This window comes from Lepus europaeus, chromosome 19 (assembly GCF_033115175.1).
Source record: "Lepus europaeus isolate LE1 chromosome 19, mLepTim1.pri, whole genome shotgun sequence".
In the NCBI taxonomy this organism is placed as follows: domain Eukaryota; kingdom Metazoa; phylum Chordata; class Mammalia; order Lagomorpha; family Leporidae; genus Lepus; species Lepus europaeus.
In genome coordinates this window covers 426720-454545 of record NC_084845.1, presented here as the reverse complement: position 1 = coordinate 454545, position 27826 = coordinate 426720, and the positions used below count along the sequence as shown (strand labels likewise).

Genomic DNA, 27826 nt, shown 5'->3' with positions numbered 1-27826 from the left:
GGGTGCATGGGCCCAAGGACTTGGGCCATCTTCTACTGCTTTCCCAGGCCATAGCAGAGAGCTGGATTGGAAGTGTGGAGCATCCAGGTCAAGAACAAGCATCCATATGGGATGCTGGTGCTGCAGGCCAGGGAGTTAACCCGCTGTACCACAGTGCTGGCCCCAATAAATAAAATCTTAAAAAGGGGGGGGGGGAGGGGATCTTGACAATTTTTCTTTCACACTTTATTTTTTTTCTTATTTTCCAGTTAAGTCATAATTATTCACAAATTGCAGGAGCTAAGAAACAAGAATTCCTGTGTCACATGAATTTATTTCGTTAAATATGTCCAGCGCTCCTTTCTTTAGAGCGCTGTTCTACAAAGTTCCTGGGAGCAGTCATGCTCAGGTTCGCCATCGCTTGTCATCCCTGTGCCTTCTCTGCATCAGCTAGCACCTCCTGTAGCTCTTTCGTTTCCTTTCAGAAATTTCCAATTTTTGAATTCTGCATAGCCTTCCTTGTTGCATTGTCTTTTACCTTTTGCTCTTCCCTCAATTTCTTCTTTTCAAAATTTTCCTTTCTTTTTGCTCTAATAACTAAAATATAGAAACGATGTTATTGAGAAACTAATAAATGAGGAAGAGGAATGGAGATAAAGGAGATGAGAGAAAAAGTATGGAAAAATTTAAGCACAAACAATGAAATTTTCAGGAGATTATGGGTGTTATTTGTCAAATAGAATGGTGAAAATTGAATTTCAAAAATTATTTTCCCACTTTCTATAGTCAACCTTTATAAAGTTTAAAATGCAGAAAAGGGGCCAGCACGACGGTGTAGTAGGCCAAGCCTCTGCCTGCAGCGCCAGCATCCCATATAGGCACCGGGTTCATGTCCTGGCTACTTCTCTTCAGATCCAGCTCTCTGCTTATGGTCTGGGAAAGCAGTAGAAAGATAGCCCAAGTGTTTGGGCCCTGCACCCACGTGGGAGTCCTGGAAGAAGCTCTTCGCTTCTGGCTTCAGATCCGCCCAGTTCTGGCCATTGAGGCCATTTGGGGAGTGAACCAGTGGATGGAATTCTGTCTCTCCCTCTGCCTATAACTCTGCCTCTCAAATTAACAAAATCTTTTCTTAAAAAATGCAGGAAAGTTGTCATCCAATTTAACAAAAAGACATCAAAAATAGTTCCCATAGGTTACAAGGGCTGCTTACCTCAGTAAGCATTGATGATCTTTTCTACTCCTGGCTTCTAGCCTCTTTCTGGGTATCTGTGCATGGAGTCGTGAGAGAGGAAGCACATGCAGGGGTGGTGGGTATGACTGAATGTGTGTGACGAACTCTACATGTTTTTGCTGGAAGAATTTCCAAATGGGTGTGCAAGGCTCTCAGGATGTTGACGAAGTCGGATTTTTGTGCATAACTCTATAGGTCACCATCTCCTCACAGGCAGACACGGAATACATCAGTGACCAGGATTTCTCACACAGGAATCATCACCCAGGGGAAGTAGCTTATGTCTATTGGCCTGGAATCTATTCCTACATCAGACTGAGGAAAACAGTGCAAGAGAACGCTTGCCTGTCTGTTGTCTAAACATAAGAACTGCACCTTAATAAGCACGATTATAAAAACTGTCCTGGAAAATGTTTGTCTCCCAAACTCTGATTTTGATCCTTGAATTTCCCTGCTAAAGGAACCAAGTGATGACACAGCTCTTTGCCCCTCTGTACAATTCTCATAGGTATGGACATAAACACTCACCTTCCTTACCTCAGACTCTATCAACTCCCACTTATCTTTGCCTTTGAAAACCCAACCATCATTGCCAGCCTAGGTTTCTTCCGACTTTGTATCTGACAAGTCAAACTGGTGGATCCTCTACCTGAATGAATGAACTTCCCCAGTTCCTTCTCATTCTCTGGAAGCAGGTGAGTGGACTCATCCTGGCGGGAGTCATCCTCAGAGCCCTCCTCTTCCTCTAAGAACGAGATCTTGACGTTTTCATAAAGCAGCGCAAGTTGCTGGCTTTCCTCGGCTTTGACTAGTCTACTGGAGAATAACAGAAGTGAATTCAGAAGCACAGTTTTCACGGTGACTCATCATGTCTTAATCATGTGAGGAAGGCAGAAACAGATTACAATCCAGACTACTCACAGTAGGATCTCAGATTTCTGAGGTGGGAAATGCCACTTTCTGGAGTAAGGAGTAATTATGATAACCCAAAGCATGGGACAAAGTCAGGACTAGGAGCAAATCAAGTACCTGACTTGGATATAAAACTTTAGGAGATAACCAAAAATCTCCATAATCAAGAAAAATCATATTTAAATGCCATATGTTACAACATAAAATTAATGTTAAGAAATCCATGATAAATTAAAAAGTCAACATTTTAAATAAAGAAGGGATGGGTATTACTGATTTTTCCTTTTGCTCAGGCTCCTGTAAGGCTTGGTTCAGCACTGCTGCTAATCCTATATTTAAAACACTGATACATTTTTGGCATTAATCCAAATTTTTTTTAAAAAAAATACTACATCTGGGGCTGGTGTTGTTGTACAGTCAAGTAAGCCACAGCCTATCATGCCAGCATCACACATGAGCGCTAGTTGAAGTCCAGCTCAACCACTTTTGATCCAGCTCCCTGCTAATTAATGTGCCTGGGAAAACAGCAGAAAATAGCCCAAGTGCTTGGGCCCCTGCTACCCATGTGGGAGATCTGGATGGAGCTCCAGGCTCCCAGGTTTGGCTTGGCCTAGCCTCAGCCATTCTGGCCATTTGGGGAGTGAACCAGTGCATCCTCTCTTTCTTTCTCTTTCTCTCTCTCTCTCTCTCTCTCTCTCTCTCTCGTTTGTAACATTTTCAAATAAATAAATACATTTTTTAAAAATACTACATTAAAGTGTTATTTATCAGGGCTGGCACTGTGGTGTAGCAGGTGAAGCCACTGCCTGCTGTGCTGGTGACCCATATAGGTATAGGTTTGACTCCTGGTCACTCCACTCTCAATCCAGCTCCCTGCTAATGCACCTGGGAAAGCTGCTGAATACGGCCCAAGCTCTTGGGTCCCTGCCATCCATGTGGGAGACCCGGGTGAAGCTCCTGGCTCCTGGCTTCAGCCTGGCCCAGCTCTGGCTGTTGCAGCCATTTGGGGAGTGTGCCAGCAGATAGATTTCTCTCTCTGTCTCTCCCTCTCTCTAACTCTGTCTCTCAAATAAATAACTAAACCTTTTTTTTTAATGTTATCTATTCTGATTACTGAGGTTTTTTATACCCCCTTAAATTTTACACCAGAGGCAAATGCCTCAATCACCTTCCCATGAGCCCAGCCCTGGAAGGAGCTCCTTGGCTCATTGTATATCTGTTTATGTGCTACTGGATGACAGCGTGTGTTACTTTGTCCTAACATAAAAACTGTCCTAGGTCTGTGTGACTTAGGTAATAAAAGCACTTTGAGGGTTAGCAATGGTGGAGGGAGGGTGAGAGTGGCACTCCAGAGGTACACTGTCAGGCCAAAATCACTGGCCTGGTCCTAAACATATCAAAGACAATCGAACAGTTAGGGCAAGAGGAGTGAAGTCCTCATCTCAGGCATACAACTTAATACCAAAAACCCAGGAGGAGAGCAAATATTTTAACTCATATTTTCAAAAATTAGATATGGGCACGTGTTTGGCCTTGCACTTTAGAACACTTGGGACACCTGCATCCCACGTTGGAGTGCCCAAGCTAGAGCCCCAGCTCTGCTCCCGGTTCCAGACTCCTGCTAATGCAGGCCCTATGGGGCAGCAGGTGATGACTCACTGCTATGGCCTGGACGAAGTCCCAGGCTCCTGGCCTTTGACCCAGCCAGGATTCATTGCTTGCACCTGGGGAGTGAAATAGTGGATGGGTGGGGCAGGCACTGTGGCATAGCAGGTAAAGCCGCTGCCTGCAGTGCTGACATCCCATCTGGGTACTGGTTCGAGTCCCAGCTGCTCCACTTCCAATCCAGCTCTCTGCTATGGCCTGGGAAGGCAGTAGAGGATGCCCCGAGTCCTTGGGCCCCTGCACCCATGTGGGAGACCGGAAGAAGCTCCTGGCCCTGGCTTTTGATCAGCACAGCTCTGGCCATTGCGGCCAACTGAGGAATGAACCAGTGAATGGAAGACCTCTCTCTCTCTCTGCCTCTCCTTCTCTCTGTGTGTAACTCTGACTTTCAAATGAATAAATGAATCTTTAAAAAAAATAGTGGATGGGAACATTCTCTCTCTCTCTCACTCTCTTTCTCTCTGTGCTTCTCAAATAAATATTGAAAATTGAAATTAATGTTAAAAATTCATGATAAAACAAATATTGAAATTTTAAATAAAGGCAGGATCCAACAGTGCCACGCTGAACCATGGGGGAGCCTAACTCATAAGGAAAAATGTGTCTTTATATACATGGTGAACATATTTTTAGTGATTATTCTTTTACAAAATACCAAAGAAGTTAAAAATATATTTAAAAATTAAAAGCTGTTGAATGAAAAATTATGGTATTATTTTAAGTTTAAATATTTTATCTATACCAAAACCTGAATTAATTATAATTTTACTTTCCTGGTTTAAATGAAAACCACCCCACTAGCAATATTGTAAAAAACCTACTTCTGGGAAAAAAAATCACTAAAAATTACATAAGAACATGTATCTGGGCCATATGTTTTGCCTTATTCCTCAGCCTCAGTGAGGTAGCACTGAATGGGTTAACACAAATCTGACAGCCATAGAATTTACTTTAGCTCAAGAACTTAATTGAGCACTAAAAAGTCCAGGAGATGTGTCTTTTTTTTTTTAAATACTTGTATTTATTTACTTATTTATTTATTTTTTGACAGGCAGAGTGGACAGTGAGAGAGACAGAGAGAAAGGTTTTCCTTTGCCGTTGGTTCACCCCCCAGTGGCCACTGCGGCACACCGCGTTGATCCGATGGCAGGAGCCAGGTGCTTCTCCTGGTCTCCCATGCGGGTGCAGGGTTCAAGGACTTGAGCCATCCTGCACTACACTCCCGGGCCACAGCAGAGAGCTGGACAGGAAGAGGGGCAACCGGGATAGAATCCGGCGCCCCTACCAGGACCAGAACCCGGTGTGCCAGCACCGCAGGTGGAGGATTAGCTGTTGAGCCGTGGCGCCAGCCCCAGGAGATGTGTCTTATGATTTAACTTTCATTTTTTAACATCTTTATAATAACGAAACACACAGAAACTGCAGTTAGAAAAATTAAGACAATGTAGATTACATTAGATCACCCAGAACCAACATCCAGCTTACACTCCCTCTCATGCAAGCATTCTTCCATTTTATATTTAATGTCATTGTGCACTTCTTTAGCGTAGTTCAAGGTGATCTTAAAGTGGCTACCTTAAAAATATTCCATACATGGTAAGGTATCCCTTGTTTTTGTACTTAGTTCTAATGGAGCAAATGCAGTTTCTGAGGGGTTGTAATGGAATCTCTGGACTGAATCCTGGAGTAGAAATCACAATGTGTTGGCCCTGGCCACTTGCCCACTGCTAATGTCAGAATGATCTCCTCCAGGAGAAGCACCTGGCTCCTGGCTTCGGATCAGCACGATGCACCGGCCGCAGCGGCCATTGGAGGGTGAACCAACGGCAAAAAGGAAGACCTTTCTCTCTGTCTCTCTCTCACACTATCCACTCTGCCTGTCAAAAAAAAAAAAAGAGAGAGAGAATGATCTCCTCACTTGAAGGAGTAGGACCCCGAGTTTTATTTGTGCAAACATACTGAAGTATCTTCCCGAAAGCTGCTACTACCCAAGACTGCATCCACAAGTTTCTAGTGACAGAGGGGTCAGCCTTTCTGCTTTGCACTCATAAGATTCCTTCCAAAATATCAAGATCATTTTAGAATACTGTAAAAAATATGTTTTATTTCACAAAAGTGTCTGTCTAAAAGGCTTAAAAATCAACCTTTAGTTTAACACATTTAAAGTACTCCACTATTTTCTATTCTGCTAAATTATATTCTGTACCTTTTTAATTATATCATCACCTAACATAAGTACAATCCACATTTTGAAAAAGTGGTCTACAAATTTATAGGGAAATGATTTTGTTATTATAAGAATTATCATCATTATTATGTTATATAATCATCATATTTGGCACTCAATAATCACCTCGCTGATTTGTCACGTCTTATCTAAGGATAGTGGATGTTATTTATCACACACTTACTATATCACATAGGAGATTGCAATCCCACACGTCACAGCAATGCCGAAGGCTATACATGCAACTAAAATGACTTGAACAAGAGCAGGTCTATGTGGAATTATTGCTAAAAATGGATAGAAAAGAACTTCTAAAAAATTTCAATTTAGCTGCGAATCTTAGTTAACACATTTGTTAATCATGTTGTTATTATAAAGGGGAATAGGAGACGAAATCAGATACCTTTAAAACGGCATTCTTAATTTTAAAAAATACTGAGTCTAGGGGCCAGCACTGTGGCATAGCAGGTAAAGCCGCCGCCTGCAGTGCCAGCATCCCATATGGGCACCAGTTCAAATCCCGGCTGCTCCACTTCTGATCCAGCTCTGCCATGCCCCGAGAAAGCAGTAGAAGATGGCCCAAATCCTTGGGCCCTCAAACCCACGTGGGAGACCCAGAAGAAGCTTCTGACTCCTCGCTTCAGATTGGCTCAGCTCCGGCCTTTGTGGCCATTTGGGGAGTGAACCAGCGGATGGAAGACCTCTCTCTCTCTCTGCCTCTCCTTCTCTTCCTCTGTAACTTAAGACCTTTCTCTCTGTCTCTCCCTCTCACTGTCTGTAACTCTACCTCTCAAATAAATAAAATCTTTAAAAAAAATAAAAATAAATCTTTAAAAAAAAACCTGAGTCTAGATTGCACAGCCCATGTGAACAAACATAATTTGAATCCCCAACAATCCCTGACTCCCTTGTTTGTCCACCTTGTCCTTGGCCAAAGTTCTCTCTTTTGCTCTGAGGGATCCCAGGCCCCTGACCCAGAACAGCATTGCCTGCCATCCATGTGCCTGAGGGACGTGGCCTGTTCTCACGACTTGAGAGGGGCATGGTGGGTTCCTGTTGTATGGTGCTGTCATGGAAGGGTATCACAGGGCAATTCAGGATGGAATTCCATGAACCTGTATTCCAAGTGTCACTTCTTAGAGCTAAAGAATGTGCCATAAAACCATAGTTGTTCTTTGAAGGCTCTGGTGTATCAGTCTTCTTCATTAGACCTGAAACTAAAAATAAATAAATAAATAAACCCACAGAATTACTCTTTGTACAAATTGAACAGAAGAGCAATTGGATTACTCAGGCACCTAGATTAAAAATAAATACAAAACAAAGACAAATCCACCAGACTGAGGTGGCTGCTCCTTGTCCCACACTGGGTCTTCCTCACTTTCTGTCCCGTCACTGACACAGGACGAAGAGTTCAGCTGACCGAGGGAATAATGCCGAGGTTCGCACCTCAGTGGAAGCTGAGCTTCATGTGACAAAAATACCTTGGACTATGAGAAAGCTAGGAGAGTTCTTGTAGACTGTGGATGTTCACTCTACATTTCTGTCAACTTTTTTGCATGTTTTCAAATTAACGAAATACTGTGAAAGAGAAAAAAACATGGGCAACAGACTATGAAGAACCAGCTAGGATGAGAACCAAGAATTGACCACTGGACAGCCGTGGGGAGGCTGCTGCAGACACAGGCTGTGTGGCAGGGATGCACCTGACTCAGACTGGGGGCTCAAGAGAGAACCGGAGGACAGGAATTGGAGACAGTGAGGTTCGGAAATCTCTTTGAGAAGCTTTTTTTGGTAAGAGAAACAAACGCAGTTCCTGGAGGTGGGAGTGGTGTTGAGGAGTCAAGTCAGCCATTTTGCTTTTTTGTTTTCTTTCTTTCATTTGTTAATGCTTTTATTTATTTATTTAAAAGTCAGAGATCTTCCATCTGCTGGTTCACTCCCCAAATGACTGCCAGGGCTGTGCCAGGTCAAAGCCAGCAGCCAGGAATTCTTCCAGGTCTCCCACGTGGGTACAGGGGCCCAGGGACTTGGGCCATCTTCCACTGCTTTTCCAGGTGCATTAGCAAGGAGCTGGATCAGAAGTGCAGCAGCTGGGTCTCGAACCAGTGCCCATCTGGGATGCTAGTAGACAGAAGCTTAACTTGCTACACAGCCCAGACATGTTGTTTTCTAAGAGGGAAATTGACAGCATGTTTGCATGAGAATAAAAATGAGATAGTAAATTGTGATAAGACAACATGAGTCTCTTTGGGCTACTACGACAAAATGCTACACTTGGCAGCTTATAAACAACAGAAACTTATTCCTTACAGTTCCAGAGGCTGGGAAGACCCAGATCAAGAGGCCAGCAGAGGGGCCGGCACTGTAGAGCAGCAGGTTAACGCCCTGGCCTGAAGTGCCAACACCCCATATGCGAGTGGGTTCGAGGCCCAGCTGCTCCACTTCCCATCCAGTGCTCTGCTATGGCCTGGGAAAGCAGTAGAAGATGGCCCAAGTCCTTGGGCCTCTGCACCTGCGTGGGAGACCCAGAAGAAGATTCTGGTTCCTGGCTTCAAATCAGCACAGACGGCCATTGTGGCCAATTGGGGAGTGAACCATCAGATGGAAGACTTCTCTCCCTCTCTCTGCCTCTCCTCTTTCTGTGTAACTCTGACTTTCAAATAAATAATCTTTAAAAAAATAAAGAGGCCAGCAGAAACATTATGAAATATTTGACTTTCAACCTGATATTTGAAAACAGGAATTATCGGGTATCCACAATAACATCTTTCATTATGAGTGAGATATGCATCTCTCCATACCATCAAGAGCTAAAGGCTATAGAGAAAACTGGTGTCTTCCTGAGATCTAACTACATACATGATTGCATCTGTCTCCACGTCAGAACCTACAGCTGGAACCCGAGCCTCTAGTGCGAGCTGGTGTCAAGGTAAGAACTGCAGTGCAAGCCTTCTGGTGCCTGGCCAGGACTCAAGCTCCAGCTGCAGCGTTGACCATGTGGACGGGCAAGTGAGCTTTCGGAAAGTTAGGGACATGTTCGGGATAGATGACATATCAATCACAGCTTTGATTGTATTTCCTAACACTTTGACAGCTCTGGTCTTACTGTCCCTGAAGAGAGTGTCTCTCCCAGGACCAGCTAGTTTCTTAAGGTAACAAAACACCTGGTGGGGCCAGCCCTGTGCCGCAGCCGGTACAGCCAACGCTGCATCCCATATGGACATTGGTTAGAGCCCTGGCCACTCCATTTCTGATCAGCTCCCTGCTAATGGCCTGGGAGAAGCAGTGGAAGATGGCCCAAGTGCTTGGATCCTTGCCACACATGTGGGAGACCTGGATGAACCTCCTGGCTCCTAACTTCAGCCTGGCCCAGCCTTGGCTGGTGCAGCCATCCGGGGAGTGAACAGGAGGGATAGGAGATCTCTCTGCCTCTCTCTTTGTAACTCTTTCAACTAACTAAACAAATCTTTAAAAACAACCCAAAATGCTCACCTTAGGAGTATGCTTTCATATGCAGTCTAGCCAATCCAGAGCCCTTAATCCTGCAGGCAACCACCCACCAGCCCTAAGGACTCCAGGGCCAGACCCCAGGCAATCAAATTATTCGGCCTGTTTGATCAGAAGCCTGACTGCCCTGCTTCCCTTGCCTTTAACAGAGGCTTTTTCCCTCATTCTCTGCTCCCCTTGCCTCCCGAACAACCCCGGTGCTTCCCAGTGTGGCCCTGGGCCTGGGGTCTGTGAGCACCCACGCTCCTCCTCACTGTGGTGACTTCTCTGTGTGGAATATGTGTATCTGATTAAGACAAAAATCTGGGTAATTTTGTTTTCTTAATCACCGCGGGGATGGAGGAAGGCTGACTCACAGTGGTTGACTCCTGGTAGGCGCTTAGCAAATGTGCAGAGAATGAGAAGGGAGGAGGGAGGAGGGAGATGAGAAGGGGGGGGGGGGCAGCAGGACATAAAGGACGCAGAGTCAAGTGGTGTCTAGGGGATTCTGGGAGAGGAGAACATGCTAGAAAGACAAGGCTGTTGTGAGTGACTGGGCATGCTGTGTGCTACTCAAAGGGACCTCAAGTTCAGTCAGGGCTTCGTGGTACGAGACGTTTGCCCCTGGAACTGGGCTACTTTCCAATCTGCCCCAGATGGCGTCACTGATCCAACTGCCTTGAGGGGGCCCCTGTCTAATTTGTCAAAGATGAGACGCAGACTATCCGTGACCACCCTCTGGAACCCGACACAAGATTCTGGCAATGTCCATGGATCCCATTCACTTCTCAGATCCTTTGACTTACTTCTTGTTCCCAGGAATTTTGTGAACTGAGTAGAGCTTTCAACTAGAAGGTCGTTGCAAGAGATCAAAAAGAGAGAAGTTCAAAATAGATTCAGGAAATTCAAAAAATAACTTGATATTATTCAAGACAACCTGATCCACAGAATCCAAATATATAAAATGGCAAATGTTTTAGTAAATGGACCCCAACACCTTTACTAGAAATAGATGATGGGCCAGCACTGTGGCGTAGCAGGTAAGGCCACGGCCTGCAGTGCCAGTATCACGTATGGTTGCCAATTCAAGTCCTTGCTGCTCCACTTCCAATCCAGCTCTCTGCTATGGCCTGGGAAAGCAGTGGAAGATGACCCAAGTCCTTGGGCACTTGCACCCATGTGGGAGACCTGGAAGAGACTCCTGCCTCCTGGCTTCAGATAGGTGCAGCTCTGGCCATTGTGGCCAACTGGGTAGTGAACCAGCGGATGGAAGATCGATCTCTCTCTCTCTCTCTCTCTCTGCCTCTCCTTCTCTATGTAACTCCTTCAAATAAAATAAATAATAAAAAAAAGAAGCAGAAGAATTAATTTGCAAAAGCTCGAATCTAAGTGTGTCTTGGTATGAACCTTTAAGAACATAAATACATCTGGCTTCTGGTTTACTTTTGCAGTCACAAAGTAAGGAAAGCTCCGCCCACACTGAGTCAGGAGAGACTGGGGCTGAAGCAGCTCTGCTCTCAGCAGCTCAGGGACTCGGCGCAAGCGGCGGGCGGCAGTGCTGCCCTTCATCAGGAAAAATCAGACGCTGTCGTATCACTGGGATAGCCTTTCCCTTGTGTGCAGCTGAGAGGCTTTATAAACACCAGGACTCGCCACAAAGCCGCACTGTCCCATCTGAAGACGCAGAGGGTGGTTACGCGGTTTCAGAACTAAGGGTTCTTCCAATACTCAAACTGAAAAGCAAAGCACAGAAGACAGACAGGCAGTCAGGAAGAATGCCCGGGCTGCATCTGCTTCTGGACTTGCAAGCTCCACCACCAGCACATGTGCACCGAAAAGCCACATGGTCCGAGTGGGATCAAGGTTTTAGCTGCACTGGTCAAAGTGAACTAAAAGAGAAGGAAGAAGCAATCCCTAAAGGGAAAGCAATTTATAGAGCTGAAGAACACGGGGTTTAATTTCAGCAAATGCTGATCTAATTATTTGTTTTGTAGATATGCTACTGACAAATACACAAGACACATTCAAACAGCAGATAAAAAGACCTCAGACTGCAAATTCTCATTTCACTGAATGAACAATATGAGGACTTACCTGTGGGTCTTGGGAGAGTCCTAGGCGTTCGGATTATACCATAGTTCGGTTTGGATTGTTTGTTGACAGGGATGGGTGTTTGTGGTGGGTTTTGGCCTTAAAAAGAAAACTTGTAGCAGTGAAATAATTAACTGTCCTCTTTTTATGTCCTCTGAAACTGTTTTAATTCCCTGAGACAAGTAAGACCAATTGTTGAAGTTACCTGGTAATTCCGTTGTTTTTTCAACTGATTGGAACCCATTGGCATAAGACAAGCATACATGTAGAGGGCATTCCATTAAAAACAAAATCAGAAAAGTGAAAGAGCTTTGAATCTTGTCCATCGTTCTAAAACTGTCTGTCATGTGAACGGAAGGAAACGCTTAGCTACAGCCCAGCCTCTCCAACCTATATTCACTCGAGGAACTAGGAGGCTCTGCTCCTTGCAGAACCTCTGGGGCCTGACTCAGAGCTGCCAGTGTGAGGTCAGGTCCTGTCGCTCTGGCGACCTGGAATTCAGCCGTGGACCCAGCACAACTGGGGGGTGGGGCTAAGTGTGTGGGCACAGATGGGAAGGAGACCAGGTCCCTGCCTTCAGAGCATGGATGGAGTAGAGAGGATGTGGAAAGAAACTAATTACTCGCCATGACACAGCATAAAAGCCAACGGACAAGACAGCAGTTATACTTGAGGAGCAGGGCTCAAAACGCCAGGATTCCAGCCCCAGTCTCTGTGTCCTAGACTCTGAGCTTGATCAGATCACACCAGCTTCTGTAACCATGTAACATACATCTTTTTTTTTTTTTTTTTTACAGGCAGAGTGGACAGTGAGAGAGAGACAGAGAGAAAGGTCTTCCTTTTTGCTGTTGGTTCACCCTCCAATGGCCGCCGCAGCTGGCGCGCTGCGGCCAGCACACCACGCTGATCCGATGGCAGGAGCCAGGTGCTTCTCCTGGTCTCCCATGGGGTGCAGGGCCCAAGGACTTGGGCCATCCTCCACTGCACTCCTGGGCCACAGCAGAGAGCTGGCCTGGAAGAGGGGCAACCGGGACAGAATCCGGCGCCCCGACTGGGACTAGAACCCAGTGTGCCGGCGCCGCAAGGCGGAGGATTAGCCTGTTGAGCCACGGCGCCGGCCTAACATACATCTTTCATTTCCTTTTCATATTCTAGGGAACAAAAGCCAGCTAGCTGCTGGGCTTGTTACTAACTAGAGTGTCTGTGCAAGCAAATAGTGCTGGCAGAAACCGACTCTGGGGAAGCCAGCCGAAGTTGCAAAGTAACCTGGCACCCCCAGCCAGCACGACCACTGGAGCACTGTGTGTCCACTGGAGCACAGTGAACAGGCTCGGGAATCGTCAAGGGCACAGGAAGCGTCGACTCTAGGCTGAGTGGGCTTCATCCTGGTTAATGAAACACTGAAACCTTGCCACCTTGCCTCTTTCAGGTCCCAGCCAAACAACATCGTGTAGCTGCTTGGCAGCACAGAGCACAGGCGCTCTCCTCACCATAAAGCCAAACCACCAAGCAAGGTTCTCAAGGAACCGCACAGACATCTGAGACTGATGAAACACTCTATCAGACCCACAGCCGGCTTCAGCACCTGACTGCCCACAGTCATGTTCTCAGCAGTGCAACCCCCCGACACTTTGCACTCCTTAAAAGCCCCCGACCATACTCACTCACTGAGTGGGACAGTATGTATTGAGACCCCAGTCTGTGCTGCTGTCCTGGTCCACTGGTGAGTTAGTCTCTCTCTTTCCTCCACCCTCAGATCTCGGCCTCATTATTCTGATTCAGCAGCATTGACAAGGATGGGAATTTTGGTAACATTTTCTCATCTGAAAATGCAAGGAAAAAATAGCACCCATGTCATAGGGTCATAGTGACGATTAAATAATGCAATCCACACAAAGCTAAAAAAAAAGACAATAAATATTAGTTTTGTTTAACAAAAGAAAGTGTCAGTATTTGCACTAAAGTATTTGCAGTAAAGCAACCCTCTGGGGACTTCAGAAACCTAGACCCAAATGGCTGCCTCCAAGTTTCTGTAAAGAAGACTAACTTTATCGTCTCGAGATGTGGGAATGGATTGAAAAGTAGATGGCATGGCAGAAGGTTTCCAGCCTTTGTCTAGTCCTTTTTCCATCTCTAGTTCTCACGTTACCGATCACAATAGATCAGGAGCTCTTCAGATGGAGCTGTTCATCTAATAGTAGCATTTTCTATACTGAAAATTATGTCAAACAATTTTGTGGTTTTGGTATTTTAGGGAAGTTCTAGAATCCCATGTCCTTATTAGAAATAAGCATCTTGGGGCTGGCACTGTGGTGCAGCAGGTTAAAGCCTTGGCCTGCAGTGCCAGCATCCCATATGAGCGCCAGTTCCAGTCTCGGCTGCTCCTCTTCCAATTCAGCTCTCTGCTATGGCCTGAGAAAGCAGTGGAAGATGGCCCAGCTGGGCTCTACCACCTGGGAAGGTTTGCTGCCCTCCTGGCATTCTACACGCTGCTCTGTACCGCCTGGTATTGCCTCAGTGACCTCAGTTATGGATCTCCCCCCACCACCACCAAGGCTGCAACCACTTTGTGCCAGCCATGTTACCATAATTCCAGATGACCCCATGTAGATTTAAAGGAAGTCATCCTTTTAAATTATAGCATTATTACCACTAAAATCATTCGTGACGGCCAAATCCACTAGATGTCAGTACTGGAGTAGTATGAAGCAGCTGCCCCTCTTGCGGGCGCTTCTCCCTTTGAATTTCCCTAGTATCTGCATAGATGCCGTTGCAAGCTGGGTACAACACTGGAACAACCACGGTCCCTGGCCCTGTTAATCAAGCTACTAAATACCAAGCTGCCTCAGCCAGTACAGGTAGCAGACACGCCACAGCGTCACCTGAAACACGGCACTGTTGGACTGTAGCGATTTACTCAAAGACAGAGTGATTGTTCTATTTCTTTCGGTAGTTTTCTTTCAACTAGTCTTAAAGGCTTCCACTGATGAGTGCTATGTAGTTACTGGAAATCTCAATGCTCAAATTCTCCACCATCAAGGCTCTAATACTGAACATAACTGAATTATGACTACCGTGCCATGGTGGAGCTGGCCAATATGTTTTATTAGGTACCTCTTACCAACTGGTCACAGCCTCAATTCTTTACCTTGGAAGGAAGCCAATACACATCCCCCCAGTTGTTCATGTGTTATTTAAACAACCCAGTCCTTGCCCACAGTTTGTGTCATCAGACCTGGACTCGGTCCCCTTGAAGGCCTTCTCACTGCTGGCACTACACAGATGATGCTGTGATTGGGGACCCTGGGAGGAGAAGTCAAAGAGGATGTCCTTACCCTGACACACAGGGCTGAGCCACCGCTCTACACAGAACAGAACCCAAGGCACAGCAACCTCCATTTTATTCCTGGGCAATGGCTGTCTCTCTCTTACAGTTAAGTATCAGCTTTTATGGCCGGTGCCATGGCTCACTTGGTTAATCCTCCACCTGCGGCACCGGCACTCTGGATTCTAGTCCCGGTTGGGGCGCTGGATTCTGTACTGGTTGCTCCTCTTCCAGTCCAGTTCTCTGCTGTGGCCCGGGACCTTTCTCTCTGTCTCTCTCTCTCTCTCTCACTGTCTAACTCTGCCTGTCAAAAAAAAAAAAAAAGTATTAGCCTTTACGGTTTAGTCTCAATACCTGCTAAGCCTCTTCATGTTCTGGCAAGAGCAAGAGACAGTTTGACTTCAGTTGTTTGATCAAGCCACTCACAAGCTACCACCTTCCTTGGGATGCACCCCGTTCAGCAACAGGCACTAGAATGAACTCAGCGGGCTGTCCAGCAATCCAAGCTGCTGCTCCCATCAGAGCTGATTTTGGACTGGAGGCACTGGCAACCCTACTACCCTCCTGGGGTGCCTGGACTAAACCAGTCATGGTCAGAAATGGCTCCCTGGAGCCTGCCTCAGCAGAGCACCAAACATTACTGCCTGCTGGGCCCTGATGGAGGCCAGCTGATGACCCTCTGCACCTGGATTCCCACCTTGCCATAGGGAAGATTTCTGCCTGCAGCGGTGGCTCAGCTCGGCTCGGCTCAGCCACAGAAGCCTCCAGAACCTCACAACAGAGTCTTTCCAAACTCCAGGGGGACGTGGCATCTCCCTTGCCCAGAGTCCTAGAGAAGCTGGTGTTGGGGCCCCCCATTGCCTCCTCCTCTGACAAAATCAGAAGTCATTATAATTAAACTTGAAATTAATCACGTTCAAGAGTGGTTCGTGTTTATTGTTAGGAACATTAAACAGGTTCCAAGCTCAGCCTTTTACTGCTTGTAAGTTTGTTTTGGGTCTCGGTACTTTCACGCTGTGATTCTCTGTGAGTTCACTGAGCTATTTCAATGTGTAGGCTGAAGCTTTTCATCGCTTCATGAGCTTTGTGCCTGCTCAGTCCAAGCTGCCATGTTGGGCCCAGACAACTACAGGAGCTCACACACTGGTCTTCTGTAGTTGTCTTGTGTCTGTTAACCGCACAACAGCCAGAGGGATCTTTTGAAAAATAAAAATATTTTTTCTTTGCTAGGTAAAGCTGTTCAGTGATTCTCAGTGCCCTAGACACACAGCAAAGTTCAGTCAGCTCGACTGGCCTAAGGACAAGTCAGGCCTCCTGATGTGCGTTCTGAACAGATGCAGGCCTGGACCCAATCTCTGCCAAATAAGAATCAAAACTGAGCTTAGGTAAGGAAGAGGGAGAGGATACGGCAGGAATTAGAAAAACTCTCTGATCATAAGATCTACAAGTTTCTCAATGGTCAGGCAGAAAATAATTGTCCTTCACAAGGGAGGAGCCCACAGCACAAAGAACCAGGTATGGGAGGCTGAGAATAGTGCCCGGCCAGACCTGGCCCACGAGGAGCCATGCAGTTAGTCCGTCCTACAGAGAGGGTGCTCTGCATTGCAGGGCCTGTTTAACCCTAAGGTGAGTCAAGTTGCAGAGGCTTGTGGGGAGAAACTGCTTGGTCAAGTTAGCAGGCATTTTATTCTGAGTGTCCATGTGGACATAGCTTAATTATTTATGAGACAAAAAGTGGGAATTTGGAGTCTGTATCTGCTATCATTTTAGGTTAAAAAAGCGGGAGGGGTTATTGTGAGTCCCGTGTGCCTCAGTGCAGGCAGAACCTTGGCAGTGAGCCATTTCCCACATCACAAAAGTTCGGGGAGAGTTCTTAAACATCGCTGTTCTCCAGCAGTTCAGGGATAACGTCTTTCATCCTAAGCCCTCTGAAAGGTATACTGGGGCTGCCCCTCAGGCCACATGAATCTTGGACTAATATCTTGCCCTATGGTGTCTACAGAGTCCCTGACAGTCTTGCTTGGGTCTTACCCAAGGTGGATTCATAAGAACCCCAAGCCCAGCTGGCTTTCTTCTGGAGGCAAAAAGTACTGTGCCCCCAAGATGACAAGAATCTCCAGAGTACTGGCAATAAGTACAAATTGCTGGATTTAGACAATCTGGTTTAGGACCAGAGGTCTATATTTCAAGAAGTCTCCAAACGGGGCCAGCACTGTGGCGCAGTGGGTTAAGGCCCTGGCCTGAAGCGCTGGCATCCCATATGGGCGCTGGTTCGAGACCCAGCTGCTCCACTTCCAATCCAGCTCTCAGCTATGGCCTGGGAAAGCAGTAGAAGATGGCCCAAGTCCTTGGGCCCTTGCACCCGTGTGGGAAACCTGGAGGAAGCTCCTGTCTCCTGATCAGCACAGTTCTGACCATTGTGGCCAACTGGGGAGTGAACCATCAGATGGAAGACCTCTCTCTCTCTCTCTCTCTGTAACTCTGATTTTCATATAAATAAATAAATCTTTAAAAAAAAAAAAAAAGGAAGTCTCCAAACAATTTTTAGAATCAATAGTTTGGAGAGTACTTTTTTTTTTTTACAGGCAGAGTTAGACAGAGAGAGAGAGAGAGAAAGAGAGAGAGAGAGACAGGTCTTCCTTCCGTTGGTTCACCCCCCAAATGGCCGCTACGGCCGGCACGCTGTGCTGATCCAAAGACAGGAGCCAAGTGCTTCCTCCTGGTTTCCCATGCGGGTGCAGGGCCCAAGCACCTAGGCCATCCTCCACTGCCTTCCTGGGTCACAGCAGAGAGCTGGACTGGAAGAGGAGCAACAGGGACAGAACCGGCGCCCCAACCGGGACTAGAACCCAGAGTGCCAGTGCCACAGGAGGAGGATTAGCCTAGTGAGCTGTGGCACCGGCCTTGAAGAGCACTTTCAAGCTTGGTGATTTCTGGCTGGAAAATCTGAGTTTACCTGTGAGTCAGGTGCCCAATTCTCTACCCAGGGTACTCCCTCTCCCCTTTGTGGCACACATCTTCCCAGACTCCTCCCTCTCCCACCCCCAAGAAGACTCACCCTGAGTGCAGGACTCCCCATTAAACACTGCTTACTCCATCTGCAGAGGGAGTCTTGTCTGTGACATCACAAGACTGGGAGGTGCCAGGGTAGACAAACCAGCTTCTGCCGAGGCAGCCAGAATGAACCCTGACCCTCACAGCTTGAAGACTGAACTTACAGACACCCCCACTCCCACCTCCCAGTACCACCTGGGTCTTCCTCTCCCTCCTTCCTCTGTCCACAGGCCAGGCTCACTTGCTTATTGTATGGGTTAACTACTGGATCCCTCCCCTGCTTGACTATCTGCCTAGAATTGCAGACCCTTTCTCTTTGCAGCCCCTTACTCAACAGTCAACTCATCTCCTCCTCATAGCCAAGAGGCCCAGGAAGGGGAGAATGCATGGCCCCTGACCAGATAAGGTCAGGCTGCTGAGAAGTACAATAAAAAACCACATCCACCCACTCTATTTCATGTCCCAAGCGTCTTGGGTGGTGGGTGCTGTGCTGGTTACTGGGGACAGAGCACAGATGGGACCAATGAGGTCCCAGGACTCACAATGTTGGAGGAAGGAGCAGAAAATAAAAGGGGGAAAGTTAGCAAAGTGGTGATAATCAGTGACATATGCTATGAAAAGGAATTTTACAAGGGCAATGAGATGAAAGGGAGGAGGAGCCCACATTGGCCAGAGGCCAGGGAGGATCACAGAGGATGTAAGCTGAGTGGAGACCCAGAGAAGGTGAAGGGCCAGCCATGCCAAGTGTTAGGAGAGATTTAAGTGAAAGTTGTGTTCTTCCTCTACTGGCTTCCTGCATTTTCATGTTTCTGTCGTGAATGATTTCCTTTCTGCCTAAAGAACTTCTAGTATTTCTTTTAGTGCAGGTCCACTGGTACAACTGTCCCCACTTTGGCTCAACTGAACGTGTCTTTATCTCATCTTCATTTTTTAAAAGATACTTTTAGTGAGTGAATACTAAATTGACATTATTTTCTTTCAGCTCTGTAATCACCCCACTGTCTCTGGATTCCACCCACTTCCTCATGAAGTCAGTTGTCCAGTGGCATTGTTTCTCTGAAGTTAATGTTTTTTCTTCTCCTTTGGCAGTTTGCAAGGGCTTCTCATTGCTCTAGTTTTTAGCAGCATGTCCATGACCTGACTTGGAATTTTTTTCTTTGTTACTTGCTATTGTTGATTTCTTTCATAAATTTGTAGATTTTCCAACAGTTATCTCATCACATGTTGCTTATGAGGCAGGCTCTTCAGGTTTGTCTGTTCTCTTCAAAGTCTCATTTTTCTGAGGGTTCCCACTTCTTCCAATTTTAGGGGTCAGCATTGTGGCACAGTAGGTTAAGCCACCACCTGCAATCCTGGCATCCCACTGGTTTGAGCCCTCACTTTTTTTTATTTATTTATTTACTTGAAAGGCAGAGTTATGGGGGGGGGGGACAGAGAGAAAGATCTCCCATCTGCTAGTTCACTCCTCAAATGGCCACAATGGCTGGAGCTGGGCCCATCTGAGCCAGGAGCCAGGAGCTTTTTCCAGGCCAGGCCAAAGCCAGGAGACTGAAACTCCATCCATGTCTCCCACATGGGTTGCAGGGACCCTGGGACTTGGGCCATCCTCAACTCTAAGAAGTATCTGGTTTTTTTAAGATTTATTATTATTTGATGGGTAGAGTTAGAGGGAGAGGTTAAGATAGAAGTCCTTCTTCCACCCACTAGTTCACTCCCTAAATGACCACAATGGCTGGGGCTAGGCCAGGCCAAAGCCAGAAGCCTGAACTCCATCCAGGTCCTCCATGTAGGCAGCAGGGATCCAAGTACTTGGGCCGTCTTCTGCTGTTTTCCCAGGCACATTATCAGGAAGCTGGATCAGAAAAAGTGGAGCAGCCAGGACTCAAACCAGTGCCCAAATGGGATGCTGGGTTAGGGCTCCTGGTTTTAGCCTGGCCCAGCCCTGTCCATGGCAGTCATTTGGGGAGTGAATTAGCAGATGGAAGATCGATCTCCCTCCTTCCCTCTCTCTCCCTGTAGCTCTTTCCTTCAAATAAATAAATATTATCAAAAAATCTTCCAATTTTACAACCATCACCTCTTTTACACGCTGCCCTGAGTCTCTGAAACACAAGTCCCCTCTGCTTACATCAAGATCACATTGTTGATGACGTCACTCCTTGCTGTCTTGTATTCTAAACTGCAAGCTTCCAGGTTACCCGGTCGGCTGCTCCCTCTTCATGGGCCAGTCTTTCCATAGGATCTCATCTTTCTGTGGGCATTGTATTCTCTTCCTGACAGCTGTGTATTTCCTTATGTATTCTCCGTTTTATTTCTCCTCAGAGTACTTTCCACATCATATAGTTTCTTGTCTACCCTCACTAACCTCTCAGCTGCACAGAAGCAAGGGCAGTATTTTGTTGCTAGTGTCCCAGAGCCTTGCACAGTGCCTGGCACACAGTGGGCATTCTATCAGTATCCACTGAATGGATGAACAGACGAATGACCTCCGTCCTCCCTCTGTACTGAGAACAGCAGCTGCCTTCCTCCTCATGGCTCCCACTGGGGTATGTCTCAGTCCTGGTGGGACAGTTGTGGAGTGGAAGCAGTAGCTAACAGAGCAGGACAGAGGACGGAAGGAGAGCAGTGAGGAGTGGATGGATCTTGCTTCCTGCCCCACCCCTGTCCCTGCCCCACATGTTTCCTCTTCAGTCTCTTTTGGTCCCAGTCTTGCCCACCTATGGCTCTCTCCCCAGCTTCCTCCTCACTCTCCTCCTTAGCCACACCTCACTTTTCGCTGCGCTGATAGCATGGTGTCTAAAACCCAGAACCAAATCTCATCTCTTCTTACAGTTCATGTTCTGAACTGAAAGTCCATGTTTTCTTTTTTTCTGAAAGCAATCCCAGTGCACTTGAAATGGGCAGCAGTTTCGTTGCTAGTGTTTTTGTGGGCAGCAATATGGAGTGGTTTCCCTGGAAGGCCCTCTCTGACTCCCTAGTGTGTGGTGCCCCAAGTGTACCCAGCACACTGTTCAGGCTGCTGCTGTGCTCACTGACGCACCCAACAGCTCACCTGTGGGAACCATTTCTCGAGGACACCCACAGAGCCTGGCACAGAGCTCCAAGAACCAGTTCTGTTTTCTAATACACTAATCCTCTAGCACATGAACCTCACAATGCACCTGTTTCTATCCCAAAATTGCACCTATGAAGTGAAATCCCTGTCTCACAGTGTCATCCACTATGAGACATCACTGTCCTTGGGGCTGGTTTCTGAAAGAACCTGAGGAGGGACCCCATTTCCATGACTGTGTTGGGAGGGAAGACGTTCAGGGTTGGGATGACTGTCACTGGGCTCTTTGTGGCATGACATTATAAGACTTCTTCACATGCATTTAAATATGCTAATTGTGGAAGTCTCATTCTCTGTCCTCTACCTGGGGTGTTCTCAGCCCGTCAGTGGTGATACTGTTGCAGATCCATTGAGGCAGCAAGTGGACATCTAGCAGTCCATGTCCAGTATACAGTTGAGCTCCTAAAGAATGAGTTCAGGGCCTCCCAGTCCAGCTGGTTTACTTACTGGACAAAGTTACCAATGGATTTAAAAATTAGGTCAAACAAAGCACCAGAGTGGAAGTTCTTGTTTTTCCAATTATCTAAAACCCAGGACAATCTATCCCAATTTTTACCTCCATTTGCCTGCAGAATTCCACTTGAAGCTCTCCTTTGGCCTGGACAGGCTTCTGTGAACTCTTCTATGACCATTCTATTGTCCTGTCATGATCATATGGGATGGAAGGTATAGATTGACTTAGAAGCTCTGTGAATAAACCTACGGCCTCTTTGGTCACTTTGCTGGGAACCTGCTGTGCTCCAGGCACCGTGTTCCAACCATAGGGGACACAGCCGTGAAATGGTGAAAATCCCTCCAGGACCTTGTGTCTAAAAACAATACAGGCAATACAAAGAAACATATCAAATGGTGATTATATTCTTGGAGTTGATATTCACTATCTATAAAATGGAAAAGCAGAGTAGGATAAGGGAATCAAGATTAGGAGGATTTTCAGTTTTAGGCAAAGCCCCCTGGCCTTGGATCTGACTTGGATGGGAGCTCTCTTTCTCACTCTGTCTTCCAAGAAAAACTGTATGGGAGGCAGAGAGATAGTGAAAGATAAAGAGATTAATGCAGAGATTTTCCATCGGCTGATTCACTGCCCAAAAATACCCACAACAACTTGTATTGAGACAGGCCAAACCCAGGAGCCAGGAACTTAATCCAGGTCTCCCTCATGTGGCAGGGACCCAGGTACTTTATTCATCACCCACTGCCTGCCAGGGTATGCAATAGTAGGAAGCTGTATTGGAAACAGAGCAGGAACTCCAGGATGGGATATGAGCATCCAAAGTAGTGACTTAACTGCTATGCCAAACACCAACCCTTCAAATAATTTTTTTTTTTTTTTGCCAGGCAGAGTGGATAGTGAGAGAGAGAGACAGAGAGAAAGGTCTTCCTTTGCCGTTGGTTCACCCTCCAATGGCCACCATGGCCAGCGCACTGCAGCGGGTGCACCGCGCTGATCCGAAGGCAGGAGCCAAGTACTTATCCTGGTCTCCCATAGGGTGCAGGGCCCAAGCATTTGGGCCATCCTCCACTGCACTCCCGGGCCATAGCAGAGAGCTGGCCTGGAAGAGGGGAAACCAGGATAGAATCCGGCGCCCCAACCGGGACTAGAACCTGGTGTGCCAGCGCCGCTAGGCAGAGGATTAGCCTGTTGAGCCATGGTGCCGGCCCAAAATTTCTTAAAAATTAAAATCAGTCTATTAAAGAGAGAAGGCATAGGTATTAGCAATAGGATATGACAACACAAAAACATTTCTCAAAGAGCCAAGTAGGAATATGAGATAAGTAAATAGCTGTTGAAATAAAAACATGCGCCAGTGCCATGGCTCACTTGGTTAATCCTCTGCTTGTGGCGCCAGCATCCCATATGGGTGCTGGGTTCTAGACCCGGTTGCTCCTCTTCCAGTCCAGCTCTCTGCTGTGGCTGGGAAGGCAGTGGAGGATGGCCCAAGTCCTTGGGCCCTGAACCCACATGGGAGACCAGGAGGAAGCACCTGGCTCCTGTCTTTGGATCGGCATAGCTCCGGCCATAGCAGCCATCTGGGGGGTGAACCAATGGGAGGAAGACCTTTCTCTCTGTCTCTCTCTGTCTAAATGTATCTGTCAAATAAATAAATAAAGGAAATAAAAAGCAAGACAAATATAGTTGAGGAAGAAATTGGCAAAGTGGAAGATAGTAGAAATATACACACAAAAGAAAGGAAATTAGAAAACAATAAGAAAAGCTAAGAGAAGGAGCAAAAATAGACATGCTAGCATGTGAATAGGACTCCTAAAATGATGAACTTGTAAAATGAAAAGAAGAAAATACTTTAATTTGCAAATACAGAACGCCTTATAAAATATTGTCCATCAAACAGCACAAACCTGGAAACAATTTAACATCCACCAGCAGGTGAGATAACTGTGACTCAGCTATAGAATTAAAAAGGAATATACCACACACTTCACATGGCCGAGCCTCAAAAAAGAATTGGTGAGGGGCTGGTGTTGTGGTGTAACGGGTAAAGCCACCACCTGTGTCACCGGCATCCCATATGGGCACCAGCTCAAGTCGTGGCTGCTCTACTTTCAATCCAGCTCCCTACTGATGCACCTGGAAAAGCAATGGAGGATGGCACAACTGTTTGGGCTGCTACATTCCTAGTCTGAGCCATTTTAGCCACTGGGGGAGCACACTAGTGGATGGAAGATCTACCTCTCTGTCTCCCCCTCTCTCTGTAATTCTTTCAGATAAATAAAATCTTTTTTTAAAAAATGGTGAAAGAACCTAGACACAAAAGAAGGTAGTGTGTGAATAGAATACTACTTAATTCTACACTTAATGGAACTTTGAAAACAAAACTTCTAACATTAGAGAAAGAAACAGAAAATGGTTTCCTAGAGTTTGTGGGGTGGGTGAGGATTCATCACAGAGACATGAAGGAACTCTCAAAAAGGTGGCAGTATTCTCTATTTTGATTATAATGGTGGTTACAAGGGTATAAACGTTCTTCCAAAAATCATCAAACTGTAGCCTTGCAGCTCATGTGGGGATAGCATGTGGTGCAGCCGGATAAGCTACTGCTTGCAATACTGGTATCCCATATTGGAGTGCTGGTTCAAGTCCTGGCTGCTCTACTTCCAATCCAGCTCCCTGCTAATGCATCTGGGAAGGCCGTGAAAAAATGGCCCAACTACTTGGGCCTCTGCCACCCATGTGGGAGACGAAGATGCACTTCCTGCCTCCTGGTTTTGGCCTGGCCCAGACCTGGCTCTTGCAGCCATTGGAGAGCAAACCAGAGGATGGAAGAGCTCTCTTTCTCTCCCTCTGCTCTACCAAATAAATCAAATACATCTTAAAAAAAAAAAAAAGCCTCATCAGTGGCATTTAAAGTCTGGATGAGATCACCAAGAGAATACAAAAGAAATGGGAACCTTGACATTAAGATGTAAGAGATGAGGAAGTGGCCAAGGGGCCTGAAAGGAAGCCAGAGGAAAACTGAAAGCCAAGTGCAGAAGCTGTTTCAAGGTAGCAATGATCCACTATCTACAACACTGCTGATAATGTCAAGAAGGAAACTAAGAATTGGCCACTGGATTAACAATGTCATCATCTGACCAGAAGATGGGCTTGGAGTGGTTTAAGAAAGTGGAGCCAGTAGGCACACACAACTCAAGATTTACTTTCTAAAGTACAAAGAAATGACACAGGAGCTAGAAAATGTAGCTATCAAGAGGTTTATTTTGTTGTAGAAATACATTTCCATAGTAATGGAAATACTCCCAAATAGAAAAACTGATGATGTAAAGTGTATTTTAAAAGTCCGTGGAAAATGTGTATTATGAAATAATTATGTCTGGATTTCAAATTATTTTAGCACCAAAATAAACATACTTTATATGTACTTCTCTGTGCACTTCTTGAGGTCCCTCGTATACGATAAGGGACTTGCTGAAGCAGTGCACTGTTCACAGACAGGCACCAAGGGGAAGACACAGACTGTGGGGCGTAAATAGAAGGCAGATGTATTGGAGGGTGTCTGCTGATTGCTTCTGTTTTCTCAGGAAATAGGAGGAAAATCATCTGCTGGGGCTGAATATGAGGGAAGGGTCAGTCAAGAGATTGTTGGAATGTGGGTACCAAACAGCCAACTAGCTCGGGAAGAGATACTTGAAACAGATGGTGAGGGGATTTGTCACTCGTGTAATTATCCCAGGGACAACAGGATGACCGGCTATGGGCAAACAAAACTATCAGCAGAGAGGTTAAAGAACCTTGGGATCCAAATTCCAGAAGATGATCTGCAGACACTGGAATCAGGAAATATGGTGGGGGATGGTCTTAAATATCATAAGGCAGGAGCTGAAATCTCTTGAGATACGCAGATGAGTGACCCATCAATAGATGACTGCAGCTAGGAAAAGCTGTGAGTGATCACCTGGTGTCTTCTGAGTTAGAGCCGAGTTTTACAGAGGGGAAAGAGAAGATTGGAAATGGTGAGAGTGGGAGAGAAAGGAGTCACCCTTGAGAGACAACGTACATAGGGGAGACATGCACCAACAGGGTCAAGGGAAGCTTCTGATGATGGAGTAACAGGGCCCAGCAGATGCCTTCAGTTAGGGAAGAGTGGAAGACGGGATCAAAAACTAGGGGTGGGGGTTGTGAAGGAACAGGTTAAGCTGCCACTTGGGATGCCTACATCCCCTATCAAGAGTGGAAAATTAAATTTAAGAGTGGAAAAAGAGAGGGAGGAGATGTACAATTTGGGACATGCTCAATCAGACTTGCCCCAAATGATGGAGTTAGAAATGTGCCAGGGGATTACAATACAATCCCATCAAGGTGGCATGTACCAATGCCATCTCACTAGTCCAAGTGATCAATTTCAGTTCACAATCGATGGCTCTGATAGGTCAAAGAATCATAGGGATCACACAAACAAGACAAGTGTCTGCTAATACTAACTGATAGAATCAAAAAGGGTGAAAAAGATCCAACATGGGAAGTGGGATACACAGCAGACTCATAGGATGGCAGATGTCCTAAACAACACTCTGGCCTCAGAATCAGCCTTTAAGGCATTCGGATCTGGCTCAAGAGCCCATGAGAGTATTGTAGGCATGGAAAGCCAAGACACCATGGAAAAGGAAAAAAAAAAAAAAAGAAGACCTAAATGAAAGATCTCTGTGAGTGAGATCCCAGTGGAAAGAACAGGGCCATCAAAGAAGGAGGTACCTTTCTCTGAAGGGAGAGAACTTCCACTTTGACTATGACCCTGTCGGAATAAGATCAAAGTCAGCAAACTCTAAAGGCTTCCATAGCCCTGGCAACTCATGACTAGAGCCTAGGGAGATTACTGACGCCATGAACAGGAGTGTCAAATTGTTAAGTCAGCAACAGGAGTCACTGTGTACTTACATCCCATGTGGGATCTGTCCTTAATGTGTTGTCCAATGTGAAGTGATGCTATAACTAGTACTGAAACAGTACTTTTACACTTTGTGTTTCTGCGTGGGTACAAACTGATGAGATCTTTACTAATTATATACTGAATCAATCTTCTGTATATAAAGATAATTGGAAATGAAAAAAACCCTGGTGTTAAATTGGAAATGGCATAGAAAATTAATTTTTTAAAAATATCATGTAGGATCTCTGTGTTTAATGTGCTATACACTGTTATTTAATTCTATATCTAGTACTCCAACAGTATTTTTTTTTCACTTTGTGTTGCTATATGGGGGCAAACTGTTGAAATCGTTACCTAATATACACTAAACTGATCTTCTGTATATAAAGAGAATTGAAAATGAATCATGATGTGATTGGAAGGGGAGAGGGAGTGGGAAAGGGGAGGGTTGTGGGTGGGAGGGAAGTTTTGGGAGAGGGAAGCCATTGTAACCCAAAGGCTGTACTTTGGAAATTTATATTCATTAAATAAAAGTTTAATAAAAAAAAAAAGAGTGCCTAGGATCAAGTCCTTGTTCTTCTTCCAATCCAGCTTCTGGCTAAGGTGACTGGAAGGCAGCAAAGGGCCCAAGCACTTGGGTTCCGGCCACACTGCAAATGTTCTGATGTGGGTGTTCCTGATTCCTGGCCTTAGCCTGGTCCAGTCCCAGCTGTTGCAGACATTTAGGGAACGAATCAATGGATGGAAGATCTCTCTCCCTATCACTTTGCCTTTCAAATAAATAAAAACTTAGAAACAAAAAAGGAAACTGAACCATACACAGGTTAGAATTAGGCAGACTAAGGGCACCTGGGAATCCTGGACATAATGGAACACTGAGATTAGTCTTGATGTTTATTGTTACATAAGGCTGTATGTGATAGGAGGTAGGGAATCCTTCAGAAAGAAAAAATGGTCTGGAACTTTCACTAAACATGTGAGTTAAGCCACAGGAGTTCCTTATATATATATATATATATATATATATATATAGAGAGAGAGAGAGAGAGAGAGAGAGAGAGAGAGTGTGTGTGTGTGTGTGTGTGTGTGTTATGGACATATAAAGTTTGGGGGTGGGTGACTGGCCTAGCTTGGAAGCTCATTGTGGCTTGGAATGCCTATATTCCATAGTGTAGTACCTGGTTTCAAGTCTTGGTTCTGCTCTTGACTCTCGTTTCCTGCTTCTGCAAACACTGGATAGCAGATGATGGCTCAAATCTTCATCACGGTCATCCACATGAGAGACCCAGATTCAGTCCAGGTTCCTGTCTGTGGCCTGGCCCGGCCCTGGCTGTTGTCAACATTTGGTGAGTGAACC

The 27826-nt window shown here is 46.0% G+C and overlaps 2 protein-coding genes across 3 annotated transcripts in view; both read right to left on the bottom strand.

The window, feature by feature from the left end:
* Nucleotides 1-225: 225 nt before the first annotated feature.
* On the bottom strand, nucleotides 226-27804 carry C19H19orf18 (chromosome 19 C19orf18 homolog). The gene is made up of 8 exons (XM_062177549.1): nucleotides 27648-27804; nucleotides 21642-21726; nucleotides 11624-13417; nucleotides 10115-10241; nucleotides 7130-7303; nucleotides 6199-6301; nucleotides 1860-2026; nucleotides 226-576 (listed from the first exon to the last, which is right to left on the bottom strand). The coding sequence occupies exons 3-8, from the start codon at nucleotides 11939-11941 to the stop codon at nucleotides 461-463; spliced, it is 1005 nt and encodes a 334-aa protein (XP_062033533.1). The 5' UTR covers nucleotides 11942-13417; nucleotides 21642-21726; nucleotides 27648-27804; the 3' UTR covers nucleotides 226-460.
* ZNF606 (zinc finger protein 606) overlaps nucleotides 21733-27826 on the bottom strand; it is a 31752-nt gene continuing 25658 nt past the window's right edge. For both annotated transcript variants that reach the window (XM_062177440.1, XM_062177443.1), the window contains one exon: nucleotides 21733-21894. In XM_062177440.1, coding sequence (XP_062033424.1) covers nucleotides 21800-21894 — 95 coding nt within the window. In that variant the 3' untranslated portion in view covers nucleotides 21733-21799. The remainder of the gene's footprint in view (nucleotides 21895-27826) is intronic.

Excerpts from the sequence above, each read along its gene's own strand:
- C19H19orf18 (XM_062177549.1), bottom strand. The coding sequence starts at position 11,941 with ATGACAGACAGTTTTAGAACGATGGACAAGATTCAAAGCTCTTTCACT. Across the intron at positions 6,302-7,129 it reads AAGTGACACTTGGAATACAG|CAATAATTCCACATAGACCT; the intron begins GTTCATGGAATT and ends ATCCATTTTTAG. Across the intron at positions 2,027-6,198 it reads GCAATCTCCTATGTGATATA|TAGACTAGTCAAAGCCGAGG; the intron begins GTAAGTGTGTGA and ends GTTATTCTCCAG.